Source organism: Hyperolius riggenbachi, chromosome 6, assembly GCF_040937935.1.
Source record: "Hyperolius riggenbachi isolate aHypRig1 chromosome 6, aHypRig1.pri, whole genome shotgun sequence".
Lineage (NCBI taxonomy): Eukaryota > Metazoa > Chordata > Amphibia > Anura > Hyperoliidae > Hyperolius > Hyperolius riggenbachi.
In genome coordinates this window covers 240205298-240230923 of record NC_090651.1, presented here as the reverse complement: position 1 = coordinate 240230923, position 25626 = coordinate 240205298, and the positions used below count along the sequence as shown (strand labels likewise).

The 25626-nt window shown below is 41.2% G+C and overlaps 1 protein-coding gene and 1 long non-coding RNA gene across 4 annotated transcripts in view; one reads left to right on the top strand and one right to left on the bottom strand.

Moving 5' to 3' along the window:
* Nucleotides 1–12998: 12998 nt before the first annotated feature.
* LOC137521400 (uncharacterized) lies at nt 12999–22803 on the top strand. The gene is made up of 4 exons (XR_011022117.1): nt 12999–13077; nt 18999–19025; nt 22333–22427; nt 22528–22803. It is a non-coding gene; the product is annotated as an uncharacterized lncRNA (long non-coding RNA).
* TMEM240 (transmembrane protein 240) overlaps nt 16015–25626 on the bottom strand; it is a 198664-nt gene continuing 189052 nt past the window's right edge. For all 3 annotated transcript variants that reach the window (XM_068240582.1, XM_068240583.1, XM_068240584.1), the window contains one exon: nt 16015–22735. In XM_068240582.1, the coding sequence (XP_068096683.1) occupies nt 22587–22735 (149 nt within the window). In that variant the 3' untranslated portion in view covers nt 16015–22586. The remainder of the gene's footprint in view (nt 22736–25626) is intronic.

Below are 25626 nucleotides of genomic sequence, written 5' to 3'. Positions count from 1 at the left end.
AGAAGGTTAACTGAAAGCTTTTTCACAATGCACTGCTATGGAAAAAAATGCATACCAATGCATACTAACGCATACTAGCACACACTAACACATACCAACGCATTAGGTGTAAAAGGACCCTAAGGGATAATAACCCAGGGCTATACTTCACAGAACAACTTTCTCTGATAACTAATTAAAGGTCATAAAACTTGTGTGTGGCTGAGATGAACATTGCCAGGAACAGATAAATAGTGCAATACATCATAATTAACCTGTAAGGGAGCTGAATAAAGGATATACCTGCACTCATGAAACTGCGATAGTTAAATCTTCAAACTTACATTTTTAATCGTTAAAACCAAAATACAGAATTTCAAGAAAGTCCTATTTAGTATAAGGTTTATAGTTACAATTGTTCAACTCATCAGATTTATTTTCAATTCAGGTTCACTGAAGGGTGTGCCTAATTGACATGTAACCTGCATTGAATAAAATCTTCTCTAAATCATGCTTAACTCATTTGTAGCTAATACCCAGAAGAACTGAGATAGATCCACTCTGCACCATGGAAGCTCAGCTCTGTATTCCTATTTTACATATGCTTCGCTATGACAAGTTGAACATGGCTAGTGGCCATAATGAAGATCTAATATTCATATTTGTTTGTATGTTTCCAGCAAAAGCTTTGGGGCACCATATGCCTTTCATTTATTGAAACTGCACTGGGATAATGGTATGCAGCCACTTTAGATTCATAAAGTGCTTAGTAGAGTTGTTCTTCAAAATACAGCCTTTCCTAGAAGCCCTCACATCCTTTCTTGGCTGCAGGATGCTTCTGGCATGGTAGGTTTCTGCTTGTCATTTCTCCAGAGATATTCCTAACAGGACAGCCTTTGCTTTGTAGTGTTACAAGGATGCCTATTACATGTCCCTAAAGACTTGTCAAAACAAATATTCAAACGCTGACAGCAGCCTCAAGTTAGAAGAGCAAAATAACTTACAAAGTGCAAAAAGACAAGGCAAGAACTCATAAGAGAAGATGCTACATAGTGAGTTGAAGACTAATTCACAAACGATCAAGCAAACACTGATGATTTCAGATGATTCCTTTTACATTTACAAGGGCTGATCACAGTGAGCTAGTCATCAAGTGCCGTTGTCATCCTAGGATCCACAACCTAACTTTGGTTCTTCACAGTCATATGTTGGCCTGACATTGGTGGTGAAAATTGACTCATCCCAACTGACCAATCATTGATGTGCAGCATTATTTTGCCAGAAGTGATAGGACAAGAAAAAAACCTTAAAAGTTTAACGCCTACCTATTGAAAATTGCCTATCTATCCTGCTCCATGCCCTAGCCATTCACAAACTCACATTAATGCCCAGCACCTGAGTCCAGACACTGGTAGGTCTCTAACCTACGGTATCCTATGTTCCCCTACCTCTTAGTTAAGGCTGATTGGACAGGGTCCTCTTGCTGTCCTGTGTCATGTGTTTACATTGCCTTGCATTAACAATTTACGGGGCAAGTGACTTTCAAGACCAACAGGCATCCCTTCAGATATGCAATATACAACATTTGTGATCACACAAGGAAAATGTAGGTTTTTAGTCCTAACATAAATTGTTCTATTGACCTGTCTGTAAACTGGAATTCATCTGGCACCATGAACCATCATTTGTAAAAAAAAAAATTCAGCACAGAACAAGAACAAATTCTGTGGTTAAAATTAGTTGCTAGAATAATTTAAAAGTTAAATACATCAGGAGAAACTTATTTTGAGTAGAAAGTAAAGGGATTCAGTAGAATACCTAAGTCGAGCCTGAAAAGATCACCTACAGAGTTTTAGGGTGCAAACTACTTAAAGGAATACTATCGATGTATGTATTTATTTTTAAATGCTGTATGTTGTAGCACACATTAGGGCAAGTACTAGGAGCAATTTAATTCCTCACACAGCTCAGCCTCTCAGCTGTAAAATCCTCCGTCAGTTTTGGCGTCAGTGTTGGATACAAACTGTATCTAAATACTGGGCTCCCAGAGGGCTAGACCATGTCTTTGCACAGGGGAGCTGCTATCAACTCCTCAGTTTATAGTTTAATTATCACCTTGCTGAAAGAATCTTATTGATATAGTGGTAATGGGGTAAATATTCTAGCATTGTGTGTTTATTATCTTTACTTCTCTTGACTGATAAAGATACTAATAATGCTAATTGTAGACAGTGGTCTGCCCCTCTCAGCAGCTTGTAAAGTGGATGCAGCCTGGAGTGAATCACCACAAGCAGGCAGCCAGTCTGAGTGTAAACACAGACTATTTCTTTAGCTAGTTATATTCCAGCAATATTACAGCTCATTTAGTTACTTGTTACCACCTCAGATCAGCCTATTTCTCCTCATGTCTGCTGCATGCTGTGAGTGACACAGTGAAATATATTTGTGAGCTGTGTGACAGAGTAACCAAGCAGCTCAGGGTGACCCAACCTACTATGAGCTGTGTGAGAAATGATTTTTTAAGCAGGGATAGCGAGAGAGAAACCTGGGTGAATAAATAAAGTGCCCCTAGCACTAGTTGTAATGTGTACACCAATATAGAGTATAAAAAAAAAGTCATTTCAATCGATAGTATTCCTTTAAAGTGAATACAGAATCAAAGCATTATTATTTAATGCAGTCAGTCTTCGGTGCTGTTTGCCTCTAATGTGGGTGTGGTCGAGTGTATTACCCACATCATACTTGTAAATAGAGGCTAGATGGTTTTCACTGTGCTAAACTATGCATTTCTCTAGAGAGCAGTAACATTCAACTGATTTGTTTGGGTGGTCAGGGTTAAAAACTTTTGAGAGAGGAACCCTGAAAGGAGGAGAGAAGGCAACGGTTAGTGTCCATTTTGACATACCGTAATGTTTTAAGCTTTGTACACAATTTAAATTGAATTCTAGAATCTAGCATGTGTACAGGTGTCCCTCAATGGCCATGTACATTGTTCCCCTCCTTAGAGTCCTTAACCAACTCACTCCGTAGTGCAATATGCCATTGTACTTCCATAGCAAATGATCACATGACTTGGCTTTAGCCGAATAACACATCTATAGGCACTTATGCACGGAACTGTCATCCAAGAGACACGATCCCTATAGGTGGCAGTTAATGAAAGTATGTGCATAGCTTCTCTCAGATCTCTCCCTCCTGACACTACCAAAGCCCTGGTTTCCATTATGGTTTAGAGTTAACTACAAAGGCTATACTACTCTTGTCACCTCATGCCTTCACTAATGTCAACAACCATGCACCCTGCAAATGCCAAAACTGCAGTTATTGCCATAGTCTGAGTGAAAGGCTTCCACTAATCTATGTTTTCATCAATCTATATCACGGCAAAGCTACTGAAAGTGAGTCAAATTAGAATTTTTTTTTTACCATTTACAGTTTGGTAAACTGACCTTTTAAAGGTTCTGATCTCTTTCGTTGTGTGTTTGGTTCAGGGCTTACCCAGAATGCCACACAAATCAGGAAGTAAAATTTCACACATTTGATTGTCTTGAGGTTTACCTACTACTTTTGTTATCTCAGAAGGAAGACATTTACATGTCTGGGGAAATGTTGGGGATACCCTATTTTTAAGATGCATAATCAAACTCTCGTTTGGCAGGAAGTTATCCAAAAAGAGGTACAGCTTTCTAATACAATTTGTTGAGAATACTTGCAAAGTAGTGTGGTGTCCATGCTTCTGGCCTGTAGATGGCAGTATGATATTACTGAGGTACTACTGTGATACTGCATGAGTCTGTAGCCCTCTATGCAATTTACTTTTTCTCCTGGGTTTTCTACAAGGAAATTATTTGTCATCTTCTCTTTCAGATAACTTTTCAGCGCTTTGCTACTGAAAAAAGTAGGTGAAAAAAGTACTATCAAATTATTTTCAGTATTTTTTGTTCACTTGCTGGTGGTTTGAACACTTTAGTACCAAAGACTCTGGCCCCTTTAAGGACCAGAGCCTTTTTTCAACAATTTAACAATATAACAATTTGATGTTGGGGAATATGTGGCAGTTAGATGGTTGAGTGGATGTGACAATTATCTGTTTCTGATGTACTTTATAAAATTAACATATACCAGCATTAGTGATGTTTCAAACCACACATCAGTTATGTATGCATTTGTACTTGTGTTGCTGGATCTCCTGATTGTACTGTGCGCTGAACAACTCATCAATCTATGCTCCCCACTATTGTCTGTTTGTACTCAGTACAGCGCTACGAGGGATGTTAAAATAATAGTGGGGAGGATGTGATGGTTTGATGATGGGAGGATGTGACAGTTAGATGGTAGAGAAGATGTGACAGCTTGATGGTGGGATGTGACAGATAGAGGGGAGGATATTACAGTAATGAGTAATAGAGGAGAGGGTGTGGCAGTTTTATTTTGGGCAGAATGTGGCAGTAAAAAGATGTGACAGATAGTGGCAAGGAAGTGATAGACAGTGGGGATGATGTGACAGATTCATGGTCAGAGGATGTAACTGTTAGATGGTGGGGAGGATGTGACAGTTTGATAGTGGGTAGGACATAACAGTTTGATGTTGAGAATGTGACAACTATATGGTGGGAAGCATGGCCCTAGACTTTTTGCCGTCTGAGGCAAGCTTTCAAGAAATCTTCCTGCTGAAGTGACGTCAGTGGAGCGCACGCTGGAACGAGGAAGAAGTGAGTGATCCCCGCCCGTTGCCTCTTATAGCTGCAGCCAGCGACGTAACTGTTTAAAGCTGGAGGGGAGCGGAGGACGGGGGACCCAGAAACCTCAGGGATTCTGAAAAATGAGAGAGACCAGTAACTCAATAGTGCAATATTGCTCGTATACGGTAGGTTGTTGTTATATGAGAGAAAATGTATATACTCACAAAGGAGGGTTGCAATACTTATAATCACCATCAGAGCCTGCGGGAGATACCTCCACCCTTGGATTTCCATGTCTGGTTGGTCACTCTCCTTGGAGTTATTTAGGAACCCACTAAAAAACTGTAAACCCCTATCAGAGGTATGAAGGCTAACAAACAATTCTTAAATAACAAACCAATATTATTGGAAAAATTGTTTATTCATTCAAGCACAAAAAGGACAGCGCATTTCACTGGTGCTGGCCTGCTTCTTCAGGTCAATACAGTGCCTATTAAGCAATGTGATGCAAGCATGAGCACCTCTAGTTTGAAAGATAGATACTAGAGGCACTCACGCTTGCATAATATTGTTGAAAAGACACCATATTGACATGCAGGAAGAAGAAGCAGGACAACACCTGTGAAATGTGTTGCTTTTTATGTGCTTGAATGAATAAAACATTTTCCAGTAATATTGGTTTGCTCTGAAAGAGAGATAAGACACACCACCTCTCGTTAATAATTACTTATTTGTTTTTATATTCTTGGCTCCTCCACCTGCGTTAGTTAGATTGTGGAGAGGATGTGGTAGTTAGATCATAGGGAGGTTGTAATGGTTTGATGGTAGGAAACGTGTCCCTTCGGTGGTGGAGAGGATGTGACAGTTAGATGATGGTCAGGACGTGATAGTTAGATGGTGGGGAGGATGTGACACTGCAATTGTGAATAAGATGTGATGGTTATATGGCGGAGACAATGTGACAGATGATGATCAGGATGTGATAGTTGATGGTAAAATTATACCGAGGATCTCTCATCATACTACGGTTAGGGCAGTGGATTTCTTGGTGGGGGACAGCATTTTAGGAATCCCTGAGAGTCCCCCGGAGGGGGATCAGGTGATGTGGGCTTTCCCTCTAGCAGGTAGGGATGGTCTTTCTAGTCCAGACGGACTCGAATTTGGAATTCAAATGAACTCTAATGACTTCAGGTGTGACCACAGGCAATGTGGGGTTAACTTACCCAGAAGTCTTCGGGGGATGTCTGCATTCCATTACGAGTCATAGGCGTAATGAAAGCCGTGTTGCATGACTCACTATCGCGCTTCCCGCTTTCAAGCCGGAAGGTGGCAGTGCAGTAGTGAGTCATGGAATGCGGCTTTCATTATGCCTATAACGCGTAATGGAACGCAGACGTCCCTGAAGACCTCTGGGTAAGTTAACCCCCCCATTGCCTGTGGTCACACCTGAAGTCATTAGACTTCATTTGAATTCCGAATTTGAAAGCCCATGCCTGCCAGCAGGTATATAATAGGCGCCAGCAGGCATTTAATAGACACCAACGTCCAGTAGAGGGCAGTGAGTCGGGTGCACAGTGTGTGATCAGGTACAACAACGGAGAAGATAGAATATAGTTAGAATAGACAGTCTGCTCCACTGCTAGAGGAGCCTGCAGATTGGCACAGAAGTAGTTTGAGGGATCTCCTCCCAACCCTCAAAATCTGGGATCTGCAGAAGGCATGGTTGTGGAGATCTTCAGCCTCACATTTCTTGAATTGTTGGTGCATCTTTCTACTAGAGCAGCACCAGCTGATAAAAATGTCACTACTGCACATCCCTCTGAAACAGCCATTTATCAGCTGTTTCAGAGATCACAAACATCATACTGGCCATGCGACTGATGACGTGCAGAAAATCAAAAAGGCAAGAGCACTTTCATGGTATAACACCGTTTTACCGCTAGTGGCAATTCTTCAAATTCTGCATGTACACGATAAAATAGTATAGTAGGCTTATCTCACATAACCAGAAATCCACTTTTGCACGTCAGCCATGGCCAGCTGAGTACGTCGTGGAGGGTCAATTCATGAGCAGGTTTCATGTACCAGAAGGACAATGCGTTTCAACATGCAATGGATGCAGCTGATGAGGATGCACAGCCCAAGCTGACAAAGAAGTACAATCAGACACCACACCTGCATAGTGCTGCCCACACACCTCCCCTCTCCATGACACCACTATAGCCTGGCCTCTTCATCAATGCAGAAGCCAAGCAGCTGACAGGCAGGAAGGACAGGTGAGCTTAATAATTATGTCCTAAGTTGCTTTTTCATCTGACACTGATCAGACTCAGTTGTGCACCATTGGTGATCAATTAGTAATGCTAAATCAATTAGGTAGGCACAAACCACTATAAGATTGCCTTGAAGTGGAAGAATCAGGAGTTGCGAAGGATGATAAAGGCATATAAAGTGCATAATAACCATAATATGAGAAACTCTCATAAGCATAGACTATTACAGGTTTACACAATAAAAACAATTCTTTAAACAAGATGGCAAGTGCATTAGCCCTATCTTCACTGCAGCAAAGAAATTCTCATAGTTCACTGCTTATGACCACCATACCATGACATGAACATGATCCCTGAACATCTGCACATAACTTTTGTAGATCAAGTGTTAGTGGTTATATAGTGTATGTATCAGGGATACCAGTGGTGGGTGACACTTTATCATGGAGGTCTGCACTTACCCTTTCTCTGCCTGCACAGGGGATCTGCATAAAACCATTCCCGCCTACACAGCTGTTTAACCCTCCAAGGGAACTTGACCTGATTGAGATATGGAAGGTGTTCTCTTTGTTTCCTGTTTACAAATACCGGTTGTCTGGCTGTCATGCTAGTCTCTTGGCTTCAGTACAAATATGGATATGGAACAAGTATGCAGGAAAAGGTGGAGTCACAACACAAGAGCTGAATACCCTATAGGCCAGAAACTATCAAAGTATTAGAAAAGGAAATGATGAGCAGTGAGCACCACATCTATGAATATTAAAAAGAAAAAAACATTATAGTAACACATCACATACTCCTCTCATTTCCAATTTCATTGAAACTACTAGATCCCTTGTTCTTTGGTCTGCACACCCTACCCCCAGTCCATCACAGCCCGCCATAACATAACCTGTTCTCCGCTACAGTCAGCTCAGTCACCCTTGACATAACCTTTCTCTGTTTGACACACTCGTCCAGCTTAGCCCATACTCTGCCTGCACAGCCACCCAAACTCTAACTTTCATCCACCTGCCACAGGTACTTTGCAGTGGCATAGCAATAGGGGGTGCAGAGGTTGTGACCGCATCGGGGCCCTCCCTCAATTGCATGATTAGCTCTTTATTGGTCCTGTGCTTGTATTGATTACTTCTGTAGATGCTTTGAATAGTAGTAAAAGACAAAAAAAAAGACAAATACTTATATAGCGCTTTTCTCCTGGCGGACTCAAAGCGCCAGAGCTGCAGCCACTAGGACGCTCTCTATAGGCAGTAGCAGTGTTAAGGAGACTTGCCTAAGGTCTCCTGCTGAATAGGTGCTGGCTTACTGAACAGGCAGAGCCGAGATTCAAACTGTTCCATATCTCCTTCTTGCACCTCTGACCATGTGGTTGTCCTTGGCAGGTTTTGGTGCGCCGTATCAATTGTTAAGTATAGAGTGCTTGGGGGGCCCCAATGCAAAATTTCTACTGGGGCCCATTGCTCCTTAGCTACGCCACTGGAACTCTGCACCCTCTCCCTTCTCCTATAAACATGTCCACTCTGACTTACCTGGTACCTCAATTTGCGATTTTATAAAAAAAAATATTGTGACATGGTAATACTTGACTCAAAGCATATTGCCACCAGGTAAGTACCAAATGGTATAAGAAACCAGTTGGTAGTTGCACAGCATCCACTCAAAACTCAAATACTTGATACAGGTGGACTGTAGCATAAATTATTTCTACAGCACAAATCTCTTGGTTTGAATTCTTATAAAAATCAGTAAATTAGACTAAACAAAACACCCAAAGTGTATCCTGGGAAAACTAGTGGAAAATAGTGTTCTGCATTGAATAGATAAATCCGTTTGGGAGTTGGGAAGCTGGGGTGGAGGGATGTGTTTTAGGCAGATAGGCACAGCTCTGATCTGGAATAACCAGGGGTTATATTGTTATGTTATAGTTTCATAGGAATGCAGCAAAAATGCTTTCTCATTCAGGAGTGTGACTAGGAATCACAGTGCAGTGTGCAGCGCCTTATGTTGCATAGGAGATGTCTACAGTGATTGGCTGAGACTGTTGTCATGGTAACGCTGGACCTGCTTCCTCTGCAGCTTGTCAACATATGCAGCATCTTTTCAGAAAACGTCCATTCACTTAGGCCGTATCTGATATATCACTTTGTGCTGAAACGCCAGAGAGACAGCATTAAAGGGCAACTCCAGCTAAAATGTTTTATTTATGTTTTAGGTGAGCAGTGATTGGTTTCATCATTCACTATCAGCTTATATCACCGAGAGAGTCCACTAAGAACTGCAATAGTTTATGTCTGTCTTCCTTCCCACTAGTCTTATACCTACGATCTCTCTCTCTACAGTTGCATTATATTATGAAGCACACAGGGACAGTAGAAGAAGATCATCTGATGCAAATACTAAATGTTTGATCCTGCCAGTTATCTCATGCTACCCACTGTCTGTTCAAACTCTACTGCCCCATCCTCTGTGAGGTTCCCTTTTCCCCAACCTATCTCTGTCTCTTCCTTCCTCACTCTTTTTGCAACTTATCTGACACCTCTCTTTCTCTGAGGCATCTCTCTTACAGCCTGCCACCTGTCTCTGAAAAATCGTTCCCGCATACCAACTCTCTTTGCCACCTTCTTCTCCTCTCAACCATGTATGTCTGTCTCTTGGCTTGTTCTTTCCGTGTGCGTGCGTGCGTGCGTGCGTGCGTGTGTGTGTGTGTGTGTGTGTGTGTGTGTGTGTGTGTGTCTCGTTGGGTTGCACTTGTTATAATCGCACGCATTTTGCGCACTATTGCTCACTACAGGTAATGCACATTGCATTATCAGGGAAAAAAAATTGCGTTGTATTTTTGTATTTTTCTCTGCAAACAGACAGCTGTTTGCTTTCTTCCGCACATTTCTAATTCTGTATTTCATTGCAAGTGAAAATACGAAGAATCCTATGCGTAAAATGTGTACCAAAATGTGATCGCAGAGCAATGGGAAAAAAAAGCTGCAACATTCTTTATCTCTTACCTGTCTCTCTCATTATTATTCCATGTCCCTCTCGCACTTCTTATCTCGATCTTATGACTTTCTCTATTCCAAAGCTACATAAAGATATTAGACATTATGTTGTCCAAAATGATGGTTTGTCATCATTTCAGATGACATTTTACTAAGGATTGTTGTGCAGATGGGGGGAGGATGGGCAGGAGGCATCCTGCTGTCAGCTGCAGTAGGAAGTACAATAGCAATTGCCTAAGTATAGAGGATGAAGCCAATATTCAGGGATGCCTGTGCATTCAGTGAATTGTCATCCAAAATGATCATGAGCGATCATTTTGGGCAACTAATATGTAACATATGTGCATAGGTTTGCATGTTTCACGCTTTTTCTCTCTTTATCTCTCTGTACACCTAACAGTCCATTCCTGGCAGCATCCACCTGCTCTGAAAAGGGCACACTTTTGTCAGTCTGGCAACCACAGGATGTACAAGAAAGCAGAAAATGCAAAGCACTAATAAGCCCCCCCCCCCCCCCCCTCCAATGAAAAGATCAGTATTTCAACGAGGTAACTTTGAAAGTGAACCTTTCACAGATATCAGCAATACTTGGTAAGTATATGATGAAAAATTCAAAATCAGAGGGTGTCATAAATGAACCGAAACAACAACAACAACAATAACAGAGGGAACATCTAACCACTGGGATGATGTCAAAATACAAAAACCGTTAGCCTTCAAAAACAATATATCCGTTCATCATCCATTACTAACGCCCATCATAAAAACCGCCCGATTAAGTAAGCATGCAATAACATTTTGTATTATGACATTATCCCAGTGATGAGCTACTCTCATGTTTTATGTAGTACCTGCAAAATGGTGCCTGATGGGCATGGGCAGGACAGGAACGTGAACAGTGAAGGGCAGGTTAGTAATGGAACATAGATGGGTGGGCAGAGAATATTGATGATGGTTGGAGGGGGTTGTGATGATTGTAGGAGAGGTTAGGAGGAATAAAAGATGGGTGGGTAGAACTAGCCATACCTCATTTTTTTGTAATATATTGAAGGGGAAAAAAAAGATAATCTGTAGCATACAAAACTAGTGTTAACTGAGGCTGTTACTGAACTTAGCACAACAGGAATGGGGTGGTCCATAGAGGGTAGTGCAGCATTATCAAGCTCATTTTGGGTACTATGACCTTGCAATATGTGGTCCTGGGAATAAATATAGACATACAGTGTGTTGGGCTAGTAGTGTCTTTGAAATGAATACTGGAGGCCAAAAAGTTCAGGATTGCCTAATTCCCCTACGCGCCCTCCCCCCCCCTTCCCCCCCAAATCCCCATCCCTGCTTCAATGCTATAACTTGATCTGAGAACCTATTATGCAACCTGTACCTAGTGTGTCCCTACCAGGGCCGGCCTTAGGTTTCACAGCGCCCTGAGCGAAACCTGATTTTTGATTCCCCCCCCCCCCCCCCAACCTTTCATCGTCTTCCCGTGTGCGCACACACGCACACATGTGCACACACACAGGCCCATATGCAATTCACCTTTTCTACTGAGATATCTCCTAGGACAGTGGGTTTTTGACGTTGTGACAAAAATGCTCAGATCTCTGTGACACATCACATATGTTTAATAGAAAAAAATATTATTAATTACTACGAATGGATGGAAAGAGTCCATAAGCCTGAATACACTTAAAAATAAAGGCTAGAACCTTTCACCACGCGTTATAGCCGCAGTGCCCCCCCCCCCCCCAAAAAGCCCTCAGACTCAGTATAGGTAGATAGCCAGGTATAGGTGCCCCCAGTATAGGATCTCATGTGTAGGTGCCCTCAATATAGGTTGCCAAGCATAGGTGCCCCCAGTATAGGAAGTCAGTTGAAGGTATCCATCCCCCCCATAGGTAGCTAGGTGTAGGTGCCTCCAGTATAGGTAGCCAGGTGTTGGTGCCCTCAGTAAAGGTAGCCAGCAATAGGTGCCCCCAGTATAGGAAATCAGGTGTAGATGCCCTCAGTATAGGCAACCAACTATAGGCGCCCCCTTGGAAGCCGGCGCCCTGAGCGACCGCTCTGGCCGCTCAGGTCAAAGGCCGGTTATGGTCCCTACTTTAGATTGTAAGCCTCTGGCTGGTTCCTCCCCCCTCTTTTATCCAACTTGATCATGCACCGCCTTTATCGGGTACCCTTCCTCCAAACTGACTTGGACTTGATCTTTGTGGTTTTAAGACTTAAACTCTGTTGCATGATCTTGTATCCGGTACCTAGTACCTTGGTGTCTGTCTGCCTCTATATCTATTGTTCAGTGCGGCGTAATATGTTGCCACTTTAGAAATACAATAAATAATAATAATAGTTACAGAGATATGGATTGCTGAAGTCAATTACACATTTTGCCACTTCCTGTTTAAGTGAAGTTTGGCCCCATCTCTACCACTTCTTAAATGTCCCTTTTGTCATGGGTGTCTACACTGGCCAACATTAAACTCAGGTGCTCTAATCACTCACCATCCATTTAAACTATGCACATTGCATTGCAGTACAAGGCATTACATTTAAGTTATTTTTTGTAGGAACGCACTGCAGTATGAATGTTATTATTATTATTATCGTTATGCAATTATATAGCATTGGCATCACCCATGGCACTTTACAGAGTACATGGTAATGTCACTAACTGTCCTCAGAGGAGCTCATAATTTAATTCTTAGTCATAGCCCAGTGCCTGTACCATAGACTTAAGACATTTTCCATGGGAAACCAAGTACCCTATCAGTATGTTTCTGGGATGTGGGAGGGAATTGAAGGATAGATAGTGCCCAGGCTTAGATTTCATGATACATCGGGCTACCTCATTCCGTGTAGGAATAGCATCAACACTGTAAATGAATGCAGGTGGTTGTGCATTGCGGTATACTGGAACTGTTTGAAGTTCCGAATGCAACCTCTGGAGATGTAATTTTTCATCATATCACCAATTTTTATTTCCCAAGTCTGAAGTGAAGAGAAACATTGCAACCATAGCTGAAAATGTGACATGCTGTAATGCTGATCCTCGTGTTACAACACTTTCTACATCACTCAGCTACAGCAAAAATGCAGCTCAGGAGAGCCAGAGGACAGTCAGAGATTATAATCTGAATACTTGTTTATTTGTTCCAGGTAAGTGATTCGGTAAGTACTTTAGTCAGAAGTTTAGCATTGCAGCTAGCACAATTACAGTTTAAAAAAAAAAAGTTAGCATTGATTTCCTAATTTTTTGGTAAAAACAGGCGCACTTAAAGTAAACCTGAGATAGCCATCAGGGGTGTATTCATTTATACTTACCTGGGGCTTCCTGAGGTTCGTGGGCTCCCTTGCTGTCCCCAGGCCCGGCCCTAGACATTTTGCCGCCTGAGGCAAGCTTTAAGCAACCCCCCCCCCCCAAGCCGTGGGTGTGAGGGGTCACCCGAGCTGGAGGGGATAGCGGGCAGGAAGGGGGTATTGCCCCCCCCCCTCCCTTGCCTGGGTCCCTCGTCCTCCGCTCCCCTCCAGCTTTAAAAAGTTGCGTGGCTGGTTGGCTGCAGCTGTAAGAGGCAACGGGCGGGGATCACTCACCTCTTCCTGGTTCCAGCCTAGCCTGCGCTCCACTGACGTCACTTCCTGCTACGCCGCAGGGAGTGACGTCAGTGGAGCGCACGCTGGAACGAGGAAGTGGTGAGTGATCCCCGCCCGTTGCCTCTTACAGCTGCAGCCAGCCAGCCACGCAACTTTTTAAAGCTGGAGGGGAGCGGCCACTAGGCCCAATATCCCCTTCCTGCCCGCTATCCCCTCCAGGTTGGGCGGCCCCTCACACCCACGGACGGGTGGGTGCCGCCCCCCCAGAAGTGCCGCCTGAGGCAAAAGTTTCACCCCGCCTCACTTGCTCCGTTATCCTCTAATCTTCTAATCACAGGACCGTACAACTCGCCCCAACTGGCCAGATTACCGGGAGAGGATTAGAAGATAATGGAGTGACCGGAGAGGACAGCGAGGGAGCCCACAAGCCTCATGGGGCTGGAGGAAGCCCCAAGTAAGTACAAATACACCCCTGATGGCCATCTCAGGTACACTTTAACCATAGGCATAGGCAACGAAGCAGGTTGTTTCAGCGCTTGGGCTCCCTCCAAGTAGCTACGACTCGGGGGGGGGGGGGGGGGGGGGGATAGTATTTAACGTCGTTGGGGATTTGAGCGGCAGCAGGGAGAGCCATCATTCAGCTCACCCTGCATCCAGCTCACGGCGGTGTATATGTGCGTATATGTGCACTTCCTCACACACTTCATGTTTTGATCTATGATGCTTTAATGCGATTGTGGAACCTTATTTGATTACTACAGCAAAGTACAATACGACTGGCAATGGAGACCAATTAGAAATCTGCCTTTTACAATTCTTTCTGTAGTAATCTGACAGAATACCCAAGCAGCTCTGTAAAATTTATAAGCTATAGGTTTGCTATACACCAGCGGTTCTGGACATAAGCCTGGCTTCAGGGGCATAAATAGATAATTTCCAAGTACAGTAATGATGCATTGTGGTAAACCACAGTTGCTCACTTAAATCTGAATTATCACAAATATCTTCTCTTAGAAGAAGGCAAATTATGCCGTAGTAATCTGACTGACAGACCCTGGCTACAGCACATTGCATATTTATCATAGGTTTAAAGAGACTGTATTGTCTTCACGGTGGCGTCTTTTTCAGGCATAAAGAGCTGTCTAACTTGATTGTTTAATCTTTCTGGACTTATGATTCAGCACAGACTGGAACTTGAGTCACGAAAGTCAGGGGAAACTGATGCGCATACACAACTATTGGTTGTTATACAAGCAAAGAGCACATTATGTACATTATGCAAGTTAAGCTATTAGCGCAGCGCACGTTATGTTACTTGCGCAAATGCCAGTGAAATGTTCATGTTCTGTGTGTGCATATCAGTTTTACTGGTGTTTCGTGAAACAAACCAGACTGCATAAAAACTACCTCACATGAGAGCAGATTGCCAGGAAGTCTGGTTAAAAAGAAAACTAAAGCTGAGTACTCCACACCCAGCGGGGCCAGTGACGCTCCCTTGACGACAAGCATTTAGCGACGCCTCTTCCTGCTCTGACGTTACACGTTGCACAGTTGAGAACGAGAAGTGAAGTGATCGTGGTACTTTGGGCAGGGGTGTCGGGGATCTTAATGATCCAATCCACTGTATCGATTGTCATCGGCAAGCATCGCTAAACATTGTTCATGTGATTGCGTGCCTGTACCCACGTTGTGAGTTTGCATAAATGACTGCTCGTCAATCAGAAAATCGCTGGTCGGTGGAAAAATCGTTGGGAAAATCGTGAGGTTGATATGGGGCCTTTAAAGTTTTGTTTCCTTGAGACCATTATCAGCAAGGGTACAACAAAAATTTCAGTCAGGCAGTAAATAGCCCTTGGAAAGGAGGGGAGAGAGGTAGATCTGCAACACTAAAAGGATCTGCCTCTCTCCTCTCATTGCCAGGAGGCAGGAGCTATTTACTGCCAGACTGCAATTCTCTTTTATAACCCAAGTTGGACTCTTTTTTTTTACATACAGTGGGGTAGGAGTTCATCCCCTACAGCTAAGTATGTTCAGGGTAGGGAGATATCTATTTGATGCCCTCCAAGCTTTCAGAAATTAAGGAAGACCTGAAAGGAGTGGAGTTCTAAAGTAAATCTTGCTGTGTATAAAATTGCAGGTCCACTTCAATATCAAGTTGACAAAACATGAAGGGCCCTTTTCCACTAGCGCAAACAATCGCTAGGGTTTGCTAAATAACATAGGAATCGCGGTAGGGTATTTCCACTACTGCGATTCGTTTTTGCCTGAAACGCGACCGCGGCGCGGAGCGATATTTGCCGCGATTTTGCTATGCAGTGCATAGCATAGCAAAATCGCGGCCGCAAACGTCTGGAAATCGCCGGTAATTTTTTACCTTTTGCGATTCAGCAGTCGCTGGCGTTCAGCGTGAACGCTAGCGACTGCTAGTGGAAAAGGGCCCTTAGGAGGTGTTTTAAAAAACAACTTAGTTACCATAACTACACAATAAAAAAACACTACATATGCTTATATATTTTTTAATATCACTTTACTCTGTATAAATCTAGGTTTTGCATATATTATTTATTTATTGCACTGTGGTTTCTTTAATAACTGTTTTAAATTGACTGAAGCCAAGAGTACCTTGATTGCTAGTTCAGAGGTCAAATTTAACCAACCGTGCCATAAAATCCCATTTTCCTGCATGTTCAGTTCCATAATTTATTTACGATACTGTGACCGTTTTGAATTTGGATCCACTTAATCAACGAACATTAAAGAGAATGTACAGTACAGGATTTTTATTTGGGTTTTACCAGTAATTTATTTATTACGTTTAGTACTAAAGATTGATTTTAAAAAGGAACTATTATTATTTTTTTTTTTACCTAAAAAATATTCAGTATCTCAATTGAACGTGTGATATTTGCTTAGTGCTCAACCTGCTGCTTTGATTAGCAAGTTTTGTGAGCTGAAGAATGGCTTTGTGTGCAGATATTGTATGCGTTTTTAGTGCTCATTCAAGCAAAGCCAGCGCTCAGTAAAGAATCAGATGTTTAACCACTTTGCATTCCAAGGTTTTTCTCCCCTTAGGATTCCTGAAATTTTTTGACATTTCAGCTGTCACTATTGATACAGCAATAACTTTTTTATTACTTATGTCATCAAAGTGATACTCGTATTTTTTTAGGACAATCTAGGCATTCTTTGGGTAATACTTGTATTTCTTTTCAGGATTTATTTAATTTTGTAGGCATTTTATAGAGAAAAATTAGGCATAGGTGCAAAAAATACACATTTTTCACATTTCCTCCTTCACAAATTTTACAGGACAAGTGCCACAGTTATAAAATACCTTAAAATATGTTACTGTATGTGTCTTTTCCCGGTTAAAATGATACCCTACATGCCATATTTCATCACTAGTTGGGAACGGGGCATACCATTATTGCCAACTTGTGCGTCTGTAGCGATTGGATCTGATTGCTTCGGCACACAGTTTTGGTACCCCAGTGCTCTACTGATACATTGCTGGATCCTAGAACTGTCGCCCTAGCGATTGCATACAATTGGTACATGTGACAGACATTTTAGGTGTCCACTAATCTTAGGGCTAAGTACAAGTGACACAAGGAGTTAATTAGGTAGGAGTTAGTATTTTACTTGGGGCTAGAGAAACACTTTATTATTTAAGAGGGACACTGTAACTTTAATACTTTTTTTTTCTTAAGCTGAACTTTTTTTTCTCGTGTTTTCATGAAAGCCATTTACTGTTGAATGAATGCACGAGCATGTGCACGCGCGGGACCGACAGGGGCATGCACGTGCATGTGCAGGAGCGCTCTGCAGCTTTTTAACTGCAGGACTTGAATTCCATGTCCTTGAATGCACGTTAAGGCCAATTGGGGCGTTAATGTTACAGTATCTATGCAAAAGAGCTTCTCTGAGCTCTCCGACCCAACTTGGGTCGGCTTCAGTGCTGTTTTCAGAGGCACTTATACTTCAAAGAAACAGTGAAAAGCAGCTTCAGATAAGAGGGAAGTTGAAAAGGTCATTAGCCCTGCTCTGTTTCATAGTTTAAAATACAGTGTGGTTTGTAAATTGCAAATATGATAGAATTATGCAATGCTATACAAAAAAAGCTATATACCTGAAAATAAAAACATGAGACTCTTTTCTTTGCTACTAATGTGCTATTAATAATCCATACTACACATACAATTCATTATATCATAAGTTTTTTTCGCTTCAGCGGGGTATAATGTTGGGAACACACTATGCAATTTCCCATCCGATCAATGGACAATCTGACAGGAAGTTGCATCATGTGTACATGTCCAAACTGTTCCCAATTGATAACGAGATTGATTTTCTTATAACATTGGAAAATCGTTCCCGTTATTGAACGGGATCAGATCGGACATGACGGCAATAATCATCCGATTCCCATCGATCGGATAAGAAATAGCATTGTGTGTACCCAGCATAACCCCTTTCTCAAGACGTCGGGTAAACCGAAAATATATATACATCAGTGCACCAATGTATGCTTCTACTTTATGCCTTGAGAAAGGGATTTTACCCCACAATGCTGGCTTTTTGGCGATTAATTTAAATATTTAGGCATTTGATTCACTACTGAGTGCTGGCCTTGCTTGAACTGTTTATGGATTGCCAAATCCGGTCTTGGTCCGGTCGTAAGAGTTGCCATTGAGGAGGTTGTAAAAAGTGTGGAACCTTAAACGATAGTTTTTAGTGCTAAACTCAATAAATAAATAAATGCTAAGGAAATATTTTATTTTTATATAACTGGACAAATATTACTCCCTAGGATTGATTCACTGAGGAGTTTCCAGGGTGGAGTTTAATTAGAGTAAAAGTTAAGGGGCCCATACACTCAGCCGATTTTCTGGCCGACCGATCGATCCCGATCGATCGATCGATTGATCGTTTGCAAATCGGTTGGCCAATCGACCGATCGATGGCCGATTTCAATCGATTTCGATGGATTTCCATCGACCAGGCAGGATGGAAAATTTAGGTCGATCTGATGAGATTGCTTATCAGTTTGCATTGGCCTTAATGGAAATCTGATGGCAAAAAAATGCCATCAGATCGAATTTCAATAGATTTCAAACTGAATTCTATTGGAATTCTATCCTGGTAAAAAATGTTCTAAAAACGCATCAGATAGATCATCAGATGCATTTCTTATCTATCTGCTGCCAATCTGACGAGTGTATGGGCACCTTTATACTGTAAACTTGGCCTGAATGTATTCTATGGTAGGAACCCTCACCTGACTCATGCAAGATCATAATGAAGATAGCTGAAAAGAGAAAAAACATTTTTTTTTTAGTTTACAGCATCTCTGTGTTCCTAGTTGCCTTGAGTGCAATTCTTATATACTGTACCTATAGGAAGACCAACATAACTGCGAACATTTTGAAATTGTTTTCAGAAAAACTTTTGTTGCTGAATGTTTTACCTTAGCTTTCTATTTATAGTGCTGGACTCTGATGTCTAGGGGGACGGTAAGCATGTCTTATGTATCAAACTTGAGCATCAAACGATTTTGAATTTTAGAGACCCTACTACATGGACAGCTATGCAGTTGAGCCACATTAAGTAAACCCGCTGTGACTTTAAAACAAAAGTAACGTTTAAGGATTTATAAATGCAATCTTTAAAATTTGACTAGAGTTGGTCCTTGAAGATGGCAGGGCATTTAAATACAGATGTTCAGGCATTCCCTTTCACCTGCCCAAGTCATTTTAATCTGTATACCAGCCTCTGTACCAATGTATGGTCATATGGGAGGAGGACATGCCAAGAAGTTAAGTCCTGACCATGTGATCTACAGAGCCCTACTGGGACCAATTTGTGAAAAGCAATGCTGCATTCAAGTTTGTGTTCCTTGCACTCTTGACAGTTGTTTTTCAACCCCATTAGACATGTGCTTTTATGGTCCAACTATAAAAGCTATATATGGCAAAGAATGATAAAAGCCCAAGCAACACATCGAGGGAAAAATATTAGAACTGGGTACAGTGTCTCAAAATCAAAACATTTGGCAACTATGCTATTGGTTGGCAGCAGCAAGAACACATTCCTCATATACTTTTGTAAATCTTTTATAAAGTTATCTAAGCAACAGTTTATGTTGCAAGTAACCACTAATTGGATTGAGAATCAAACAGGCTAACTGGCAGCCATCTTGGAGGAGTACAAAAGCCTTCCAAGCCTGGCTTTTCAAGTCACAAAGAACCACTTGGCCCTCCAGTTTAGAGCAAAGTGTACAATTTAGTTCAGACCCCTTAGATCTCAGAATGGATGAATATAAGAGGTTTGATGTTGTGTTTAAAGTAAAGTGCTTTAATGAAAACTAGTTTAACTGTGTACCTTGGCTAGGACTAAAATGCAATAATGTAAAAATCCTAAATTAGCATATCTAAATATGGCTTCAGCTTCACCCACAAAAAATATATATATATATATTTTCTAGTACCGTTAAAAGCAAACAATTAATAAACATGTTGAAGTGCACTAAAGCTATGCAATGGAAGTTACACAAATAAATATACACACAGCACTCCTCTTAAGAGTTAACCACAAGTAGACCTTCGACACATCTGAGCGCAATTTATATACCCAGCTATGTGACACCAACTCAAAACGCATGAGAGGAAACCAAAGACAAAAAAACGGGAAATAATATTTAGAATGGCAGAGAAATTTCATGCAAGTCCTATGAAGTTCTGCCACATTCCCATGCAGTTCCATCACACCACTGCTTTCACCATCTTGTTCATCGTCGTCATCATCATCATCATCATCATCATCATCATCATCATCATCATCATCATCATCTCTACAACATTTTACAACCTCACAGAACACAGAAGTACAAGAAACGTGTTCAGGAAATTAACACAAACCAGGGGTATTCAAACCACTTGATGGTTGGGCTATAACTAAGCTTTCTGCTATAAAGTTCTCCGGTTCCTGTAAATGAAGCAGAAGCCAGGTCAACAAGCACTGCCAATTTCCCCCCCCCCCCATGACAATCTGTGATGGCAGCCATAGCAGACTATTTTTAAAGATGCAGTCCCACTCCTTAAATTATCAAATAAAAAAAACACCTTGTCTACCTATTCTAATTCACAAAATTAATACTAATGTTTCCTTTTCATGTTTTTTCCAAATTATTTAAGATGGTGATTCTTTAACAAAATAAAGTGAACCCCACCATTTGCTGCACGGAGGTGATCCTACCCATATTATATTTTACTGTCAGCACTGATCAGAGCACTGGACAGTTATGGGTTGTCCTTAAAAAATGCAGGCATTTGAAGGTTGTCTGTAAAATATGTAAAAACGATTTGGCAAAAAAGTCCCCTGTATTTGATTATCAGCCACATACCATGTTTACATCCCATAATCATGGTGTACAATTTCAAATGTAGTTAGCGGTAGCTTGCCAATTAGTGAGAAGTTCTGTATACTTCACACAGTTCTATGATGTTATGTCAACCTCCTCAGATACCTTGGACGTTGTAACACAAGTTACTTTGTAATATCGTCACTAAACCATTACCTATGAGGGACCACTGCCAAATTTTACATCATACTAATAATATTAGCAGCAGGATTTGTTAATGGGTCTGTAAAAGCTGTCAGCTCTCCATGAATAGTGTAACAAAGCTATGTGATTGGCAGGAGCAGCTGGTAGGCGAGGACTTCACTGATACAGCAATGGAAACAAGGCTGAAGCAGAGTGCAGTTTTAGCTTGAAATGGAGAGCCCCCTTAACAATTGGATAATAAATTGTGAAATATAACGTATTTTGAGGAGATTGCTCATTTTGCAGACAATTTTTGCCCAATTTATACAACTGTTTTAAGACTGGGTAACAATGATTAAATAACTGCTTCTGTGGCAATAATATTTATTTTTAATAGAGGTATGTTCACTTTTAGATATTTTAGATAACTGCATATACTGCACATATTAAGAAAAAAGATTTTCTTTTAAAAAAATTGTGAGTATCCAAAGAATTCCATTTAGACTCCACAATACACCAGAAAACTATACTGAATTTGTTTTCTTAACCTTTTGCATTCTAAACTGCAAATGTAAAACCCCCCTTGTATAATTCATCTCCTGTTTAGAACCTACGAGTTTTACTGCTACAATATTTGTGTTGGAAACTTGAGTTTGAAAATCATTCTCACATTAAGACCACAGGTAAACGGTCAGACATTATAACATTATGCACAACTTGGTTTTTTTTGTTTGTTTTTTTGTGTTTTTTAAACATATTTTTGAAACATAGAAAACTAGTTGATCATCTCACAACAAAGTATGCGCCCAAGGTGAAAATAAAAATGATCTATAAAAAATACTACCTTTATTTTTAGACAAGTGGAGCTGCACTTTTAAAAAAAGTTGCATCTGGCACTGCTCACAAGCAAACAGTAAGACGAGGTTAATGAGAAAGAACACTTCAATGAAGACCATTGTGTCATTACTAGAGGTATGGTCTTGATTGGAAGTTCTTTAATTTGGCACAAAGAGAGACTTGATTATTCACTTACAGAGCTGTAAGTGACATTAAGGACAATGTATGTATTTCTTTTTCTAGAAGTGCCCATATCAAATCTTACAACAAATGACACTTAGCAAGAAATGACACGCAAATCCTCCACTCCCCCAACACTACAGACACACATAAAAGGTACAGTAAGTCTTGAGATTTCCACACCTTGCACTTTTTGAAAATTTTCAGCAACACGTCTTTTTTTTATATTTTTGTTGTGGTTGTTTTTACATATTTACAAGAGTTCAGCACTAAAATCGGATGCCAAGAGACATGTACCAAGGTCCAGGCTTTCCCTTGCCCTTTCCATGTGGAGTCTTTCTCTCACCAGACAAAGGTAGGAGCAAAAAGGCGTGAAGGAAATAAAACTGATTTCCTACTGTCTTCCCGTTTCGGAAAATGAATTGATTGGTTTTTGTTTTCCTTTTCCTCAATAGGAAAGAAGAGTTCTTATATATCCCCCAAAGCTAGAGGATATTGTCTGTGGTTGGCTCCCTTAAAGATGTCTGGGACTCGGGTGGCCATTGTGGTAGAGCTTCTGCTTGATATGAACCATATTTCCGCTGGTATCGTCATACTGCCGCGGGTGACGTTTTCGGAAATCTCTTAAGTTACAAAACTTAGGAATCCAAGACCAGGAGTTGTCTATGGAGAAAAAAAGAGAAAAGAAACATAAGATATATAATTTTTTCATAACCCTAGATAGCTAAATTATAAGGAGAATAACACAATAATGGAAAGTGCACAAAAAGGAGAATTAAAGTCATTTAAAAAAAGCAGACCTTCGTGTTACAAAATCACAATAGTAATAGTGTATAAAAATATACTTTTAAAAATAGCATTAATTGTTACATCACAGAGACATCTGGTGGAGTGGTTGTTAGCTGGGGAAAACGTAACCCACAACTTCTCCATTATATATTTGCAATGGTATGTTGAAGTTATTATAGATGTCCTGGGTAGTGGCATTGTGTATGTGATATATTCGTTGTTGGACGATAATAGTTGTTTTTTGTATATGACACATACGCCTTGCATATTTTTATGTAATGTGTTTTTTGCTTCGCAATAGAATTTGAAATCAATAGAATTTGAGCTTCCTGTACATGAGGTTATAGCACATGCCAGAAGAAGTAGAACAAATCAATTGATCTATGATACAAAAGTATCAATCTGAACTGCAAGTCTCTGGTACTTAGTAGCACAACCTTCACACTGACCTTTACTGTCATTCGATTGACGATTTTTATTTTTATATTTGACATTACAATTTTGATGCCAAGACAAAGCTGTGGATCCCGCTGTGATAATTCCTGCATGTGCCCTTACAACAGCAGCGGTAGTCTTAATCATGAGTGCTTTGTGTTTAATGGACCCCCGGGGTGCATAAGACTGACGCAGTCATAAGACTGTTGACTACTTTGAAACATGGCTCTGCTTTACACCCCTCCTTTACCCACTCAATTCATTATCCATTGTCTTACTTCTCATTTCACACCGAGCCATCAAGCTGACAGCCCCTGTTGTTACCAGAGCTTCCTGCAGATGAATTTCGCAGAAAACAGGGCGAGAGGACATATCTCAAGATCTATCCAGCTGGATCTCCACTAAAATACTCATTACAAATTATATTCCTTATAATTTTGTGCCAGAGCTTTAAGAGACGTGTCTGTCGTTCAGCAACAAATCTCTGGTGGATGTTTGATTGATTTAGATTGCTGAATTGCTGCTTTGAAGCCAAATTTTACCATAATGATCCGGGCTGTAACTGGCTATAGAGTCTGCAGTTCTGCCATTTTATTTCATATCAAAGTCTGATTTTTGTTCAAAATATAGTAAATCCCCCACAGATTCATATTATAAATTGCTTTTCACTTTTTCATGCTGGCCATGCTCTGTGTGAATGTGCTGCAGACATCAGCCTATGCGCACTTTCAAAGACAGATAGAGGTAGATTCACTAAACTTTATTGCACACTCATAGAGCACGTAAAGTTTAACCCAATGCAACCCATGACATATAGCACACATGATGCACGATGATGATGTATGCCCCTTTTATGTATGTAATTGGCTGACTGGCTGCACATTATTCAAGGGTTATCAACCAATAACACTTGTAATTGGGGCATGCATTATTAACATATGTAATAACGTTCGCAATTTCCATTACATGCATTGCACGTTACATGTCATGCCTTACCTTATGTTCAACTTTACAAGCATTAACAGCCCATATTAAAGTTAAGTGAATCTACCTCATAGCGACATAAAGGGGGTTTATCAACCAGTGTATGGCTAGCTCAATCCCCAGGCATTAGTCAGAATGCTCATTAAAGCCAATCTGAAGGATGTTCAAACGTTTCACAGCTGAAACAGGCAATTCGTTTTGGCAGGCCATATATTTTTGAGTTATGGTATGAAACCAATTGAGTCACAACAATAGCTTACGAACTCCATGCATACAGTATCTTTGACAGGATCTAAACTCAACAAAGGAAATCAAGAATGCTAATTACTTAACCACTGTACTGTCTGCCTAACCTGATAGACTTCAGAAGCAGCACCCTCCTGCAAGTAGAAAAGTGCTGATGTTTCAATACAGGATATTTCTTTATATTTTTATAGATGGTAGATATGTCAATACTTATTGGTGGGTGGAAGTGCCCAAAAATAACAAAAAAATTACAAATAGTTTAAAGCGGAATATAACCCTGCATTTCAACTTTGCTCTAAAACATTATTTACAGCATATTATATGCAACCAGCGTTTTTTTTTTTACTAGACCAGCATTGGAAGGGTTACACACAGAGCTTTAAAGTTCAGTGGAGAGAAATGCTGCTGCAGCCGAAGTTTAGATAGATACATTTAAGTAAACACAATGTAACAAGTGAGGAATGTCACTCACTCTCTCTCTGTGTCCGGGAGCTCCTGCACAGTCAGAGTGTGTGTCACATTCCACACTTACATTGTGTTAACTTAACTGTACGTAACTAAACTTCGGCTGCGGCAGCATTTCTCTCCACGGAAATGTAAAGCTCTGTGTGTAAAGGGGCCCATACACCTAACGATTTTCCCGCTGATATACAGCCGTTTCGATCACAGTGTTCGAAACGGCTGTGAAATCGCCACGCACACCGCTGAGAGAACGATCGATTTCCGTCCGAAATCAATCGTTCCCATCGATTCCCATCGACCCATCCATGCGGAACATTTTCCTCGGTCGCCGGCGGGTCGGGAGTGCGTCGTTAGCAGCGTTCGAATGCCCGACGACCGACGCAATACAGCAGATATACATTACCTGTTCCGGCCGGCGCGAGTCCCCTGGTCTTCTCCGCTTCAAACTCCAGACCGTTTCTTCTCCGCTTTGGGCTCTAGAGCTACACAGAACTTCCTGTCCCGGCAGGAAGTCTAAACAGTAGAGCTCCCCCTACTGTTTAAACTTCCCCTGGACAGGAAGTTCAGTAGCTGGAGCGGAGCTGGAGTGGAGAAGAAGACAGCGGGGACTCGCGCCGGCCGGAGCAGGTAATGTATGC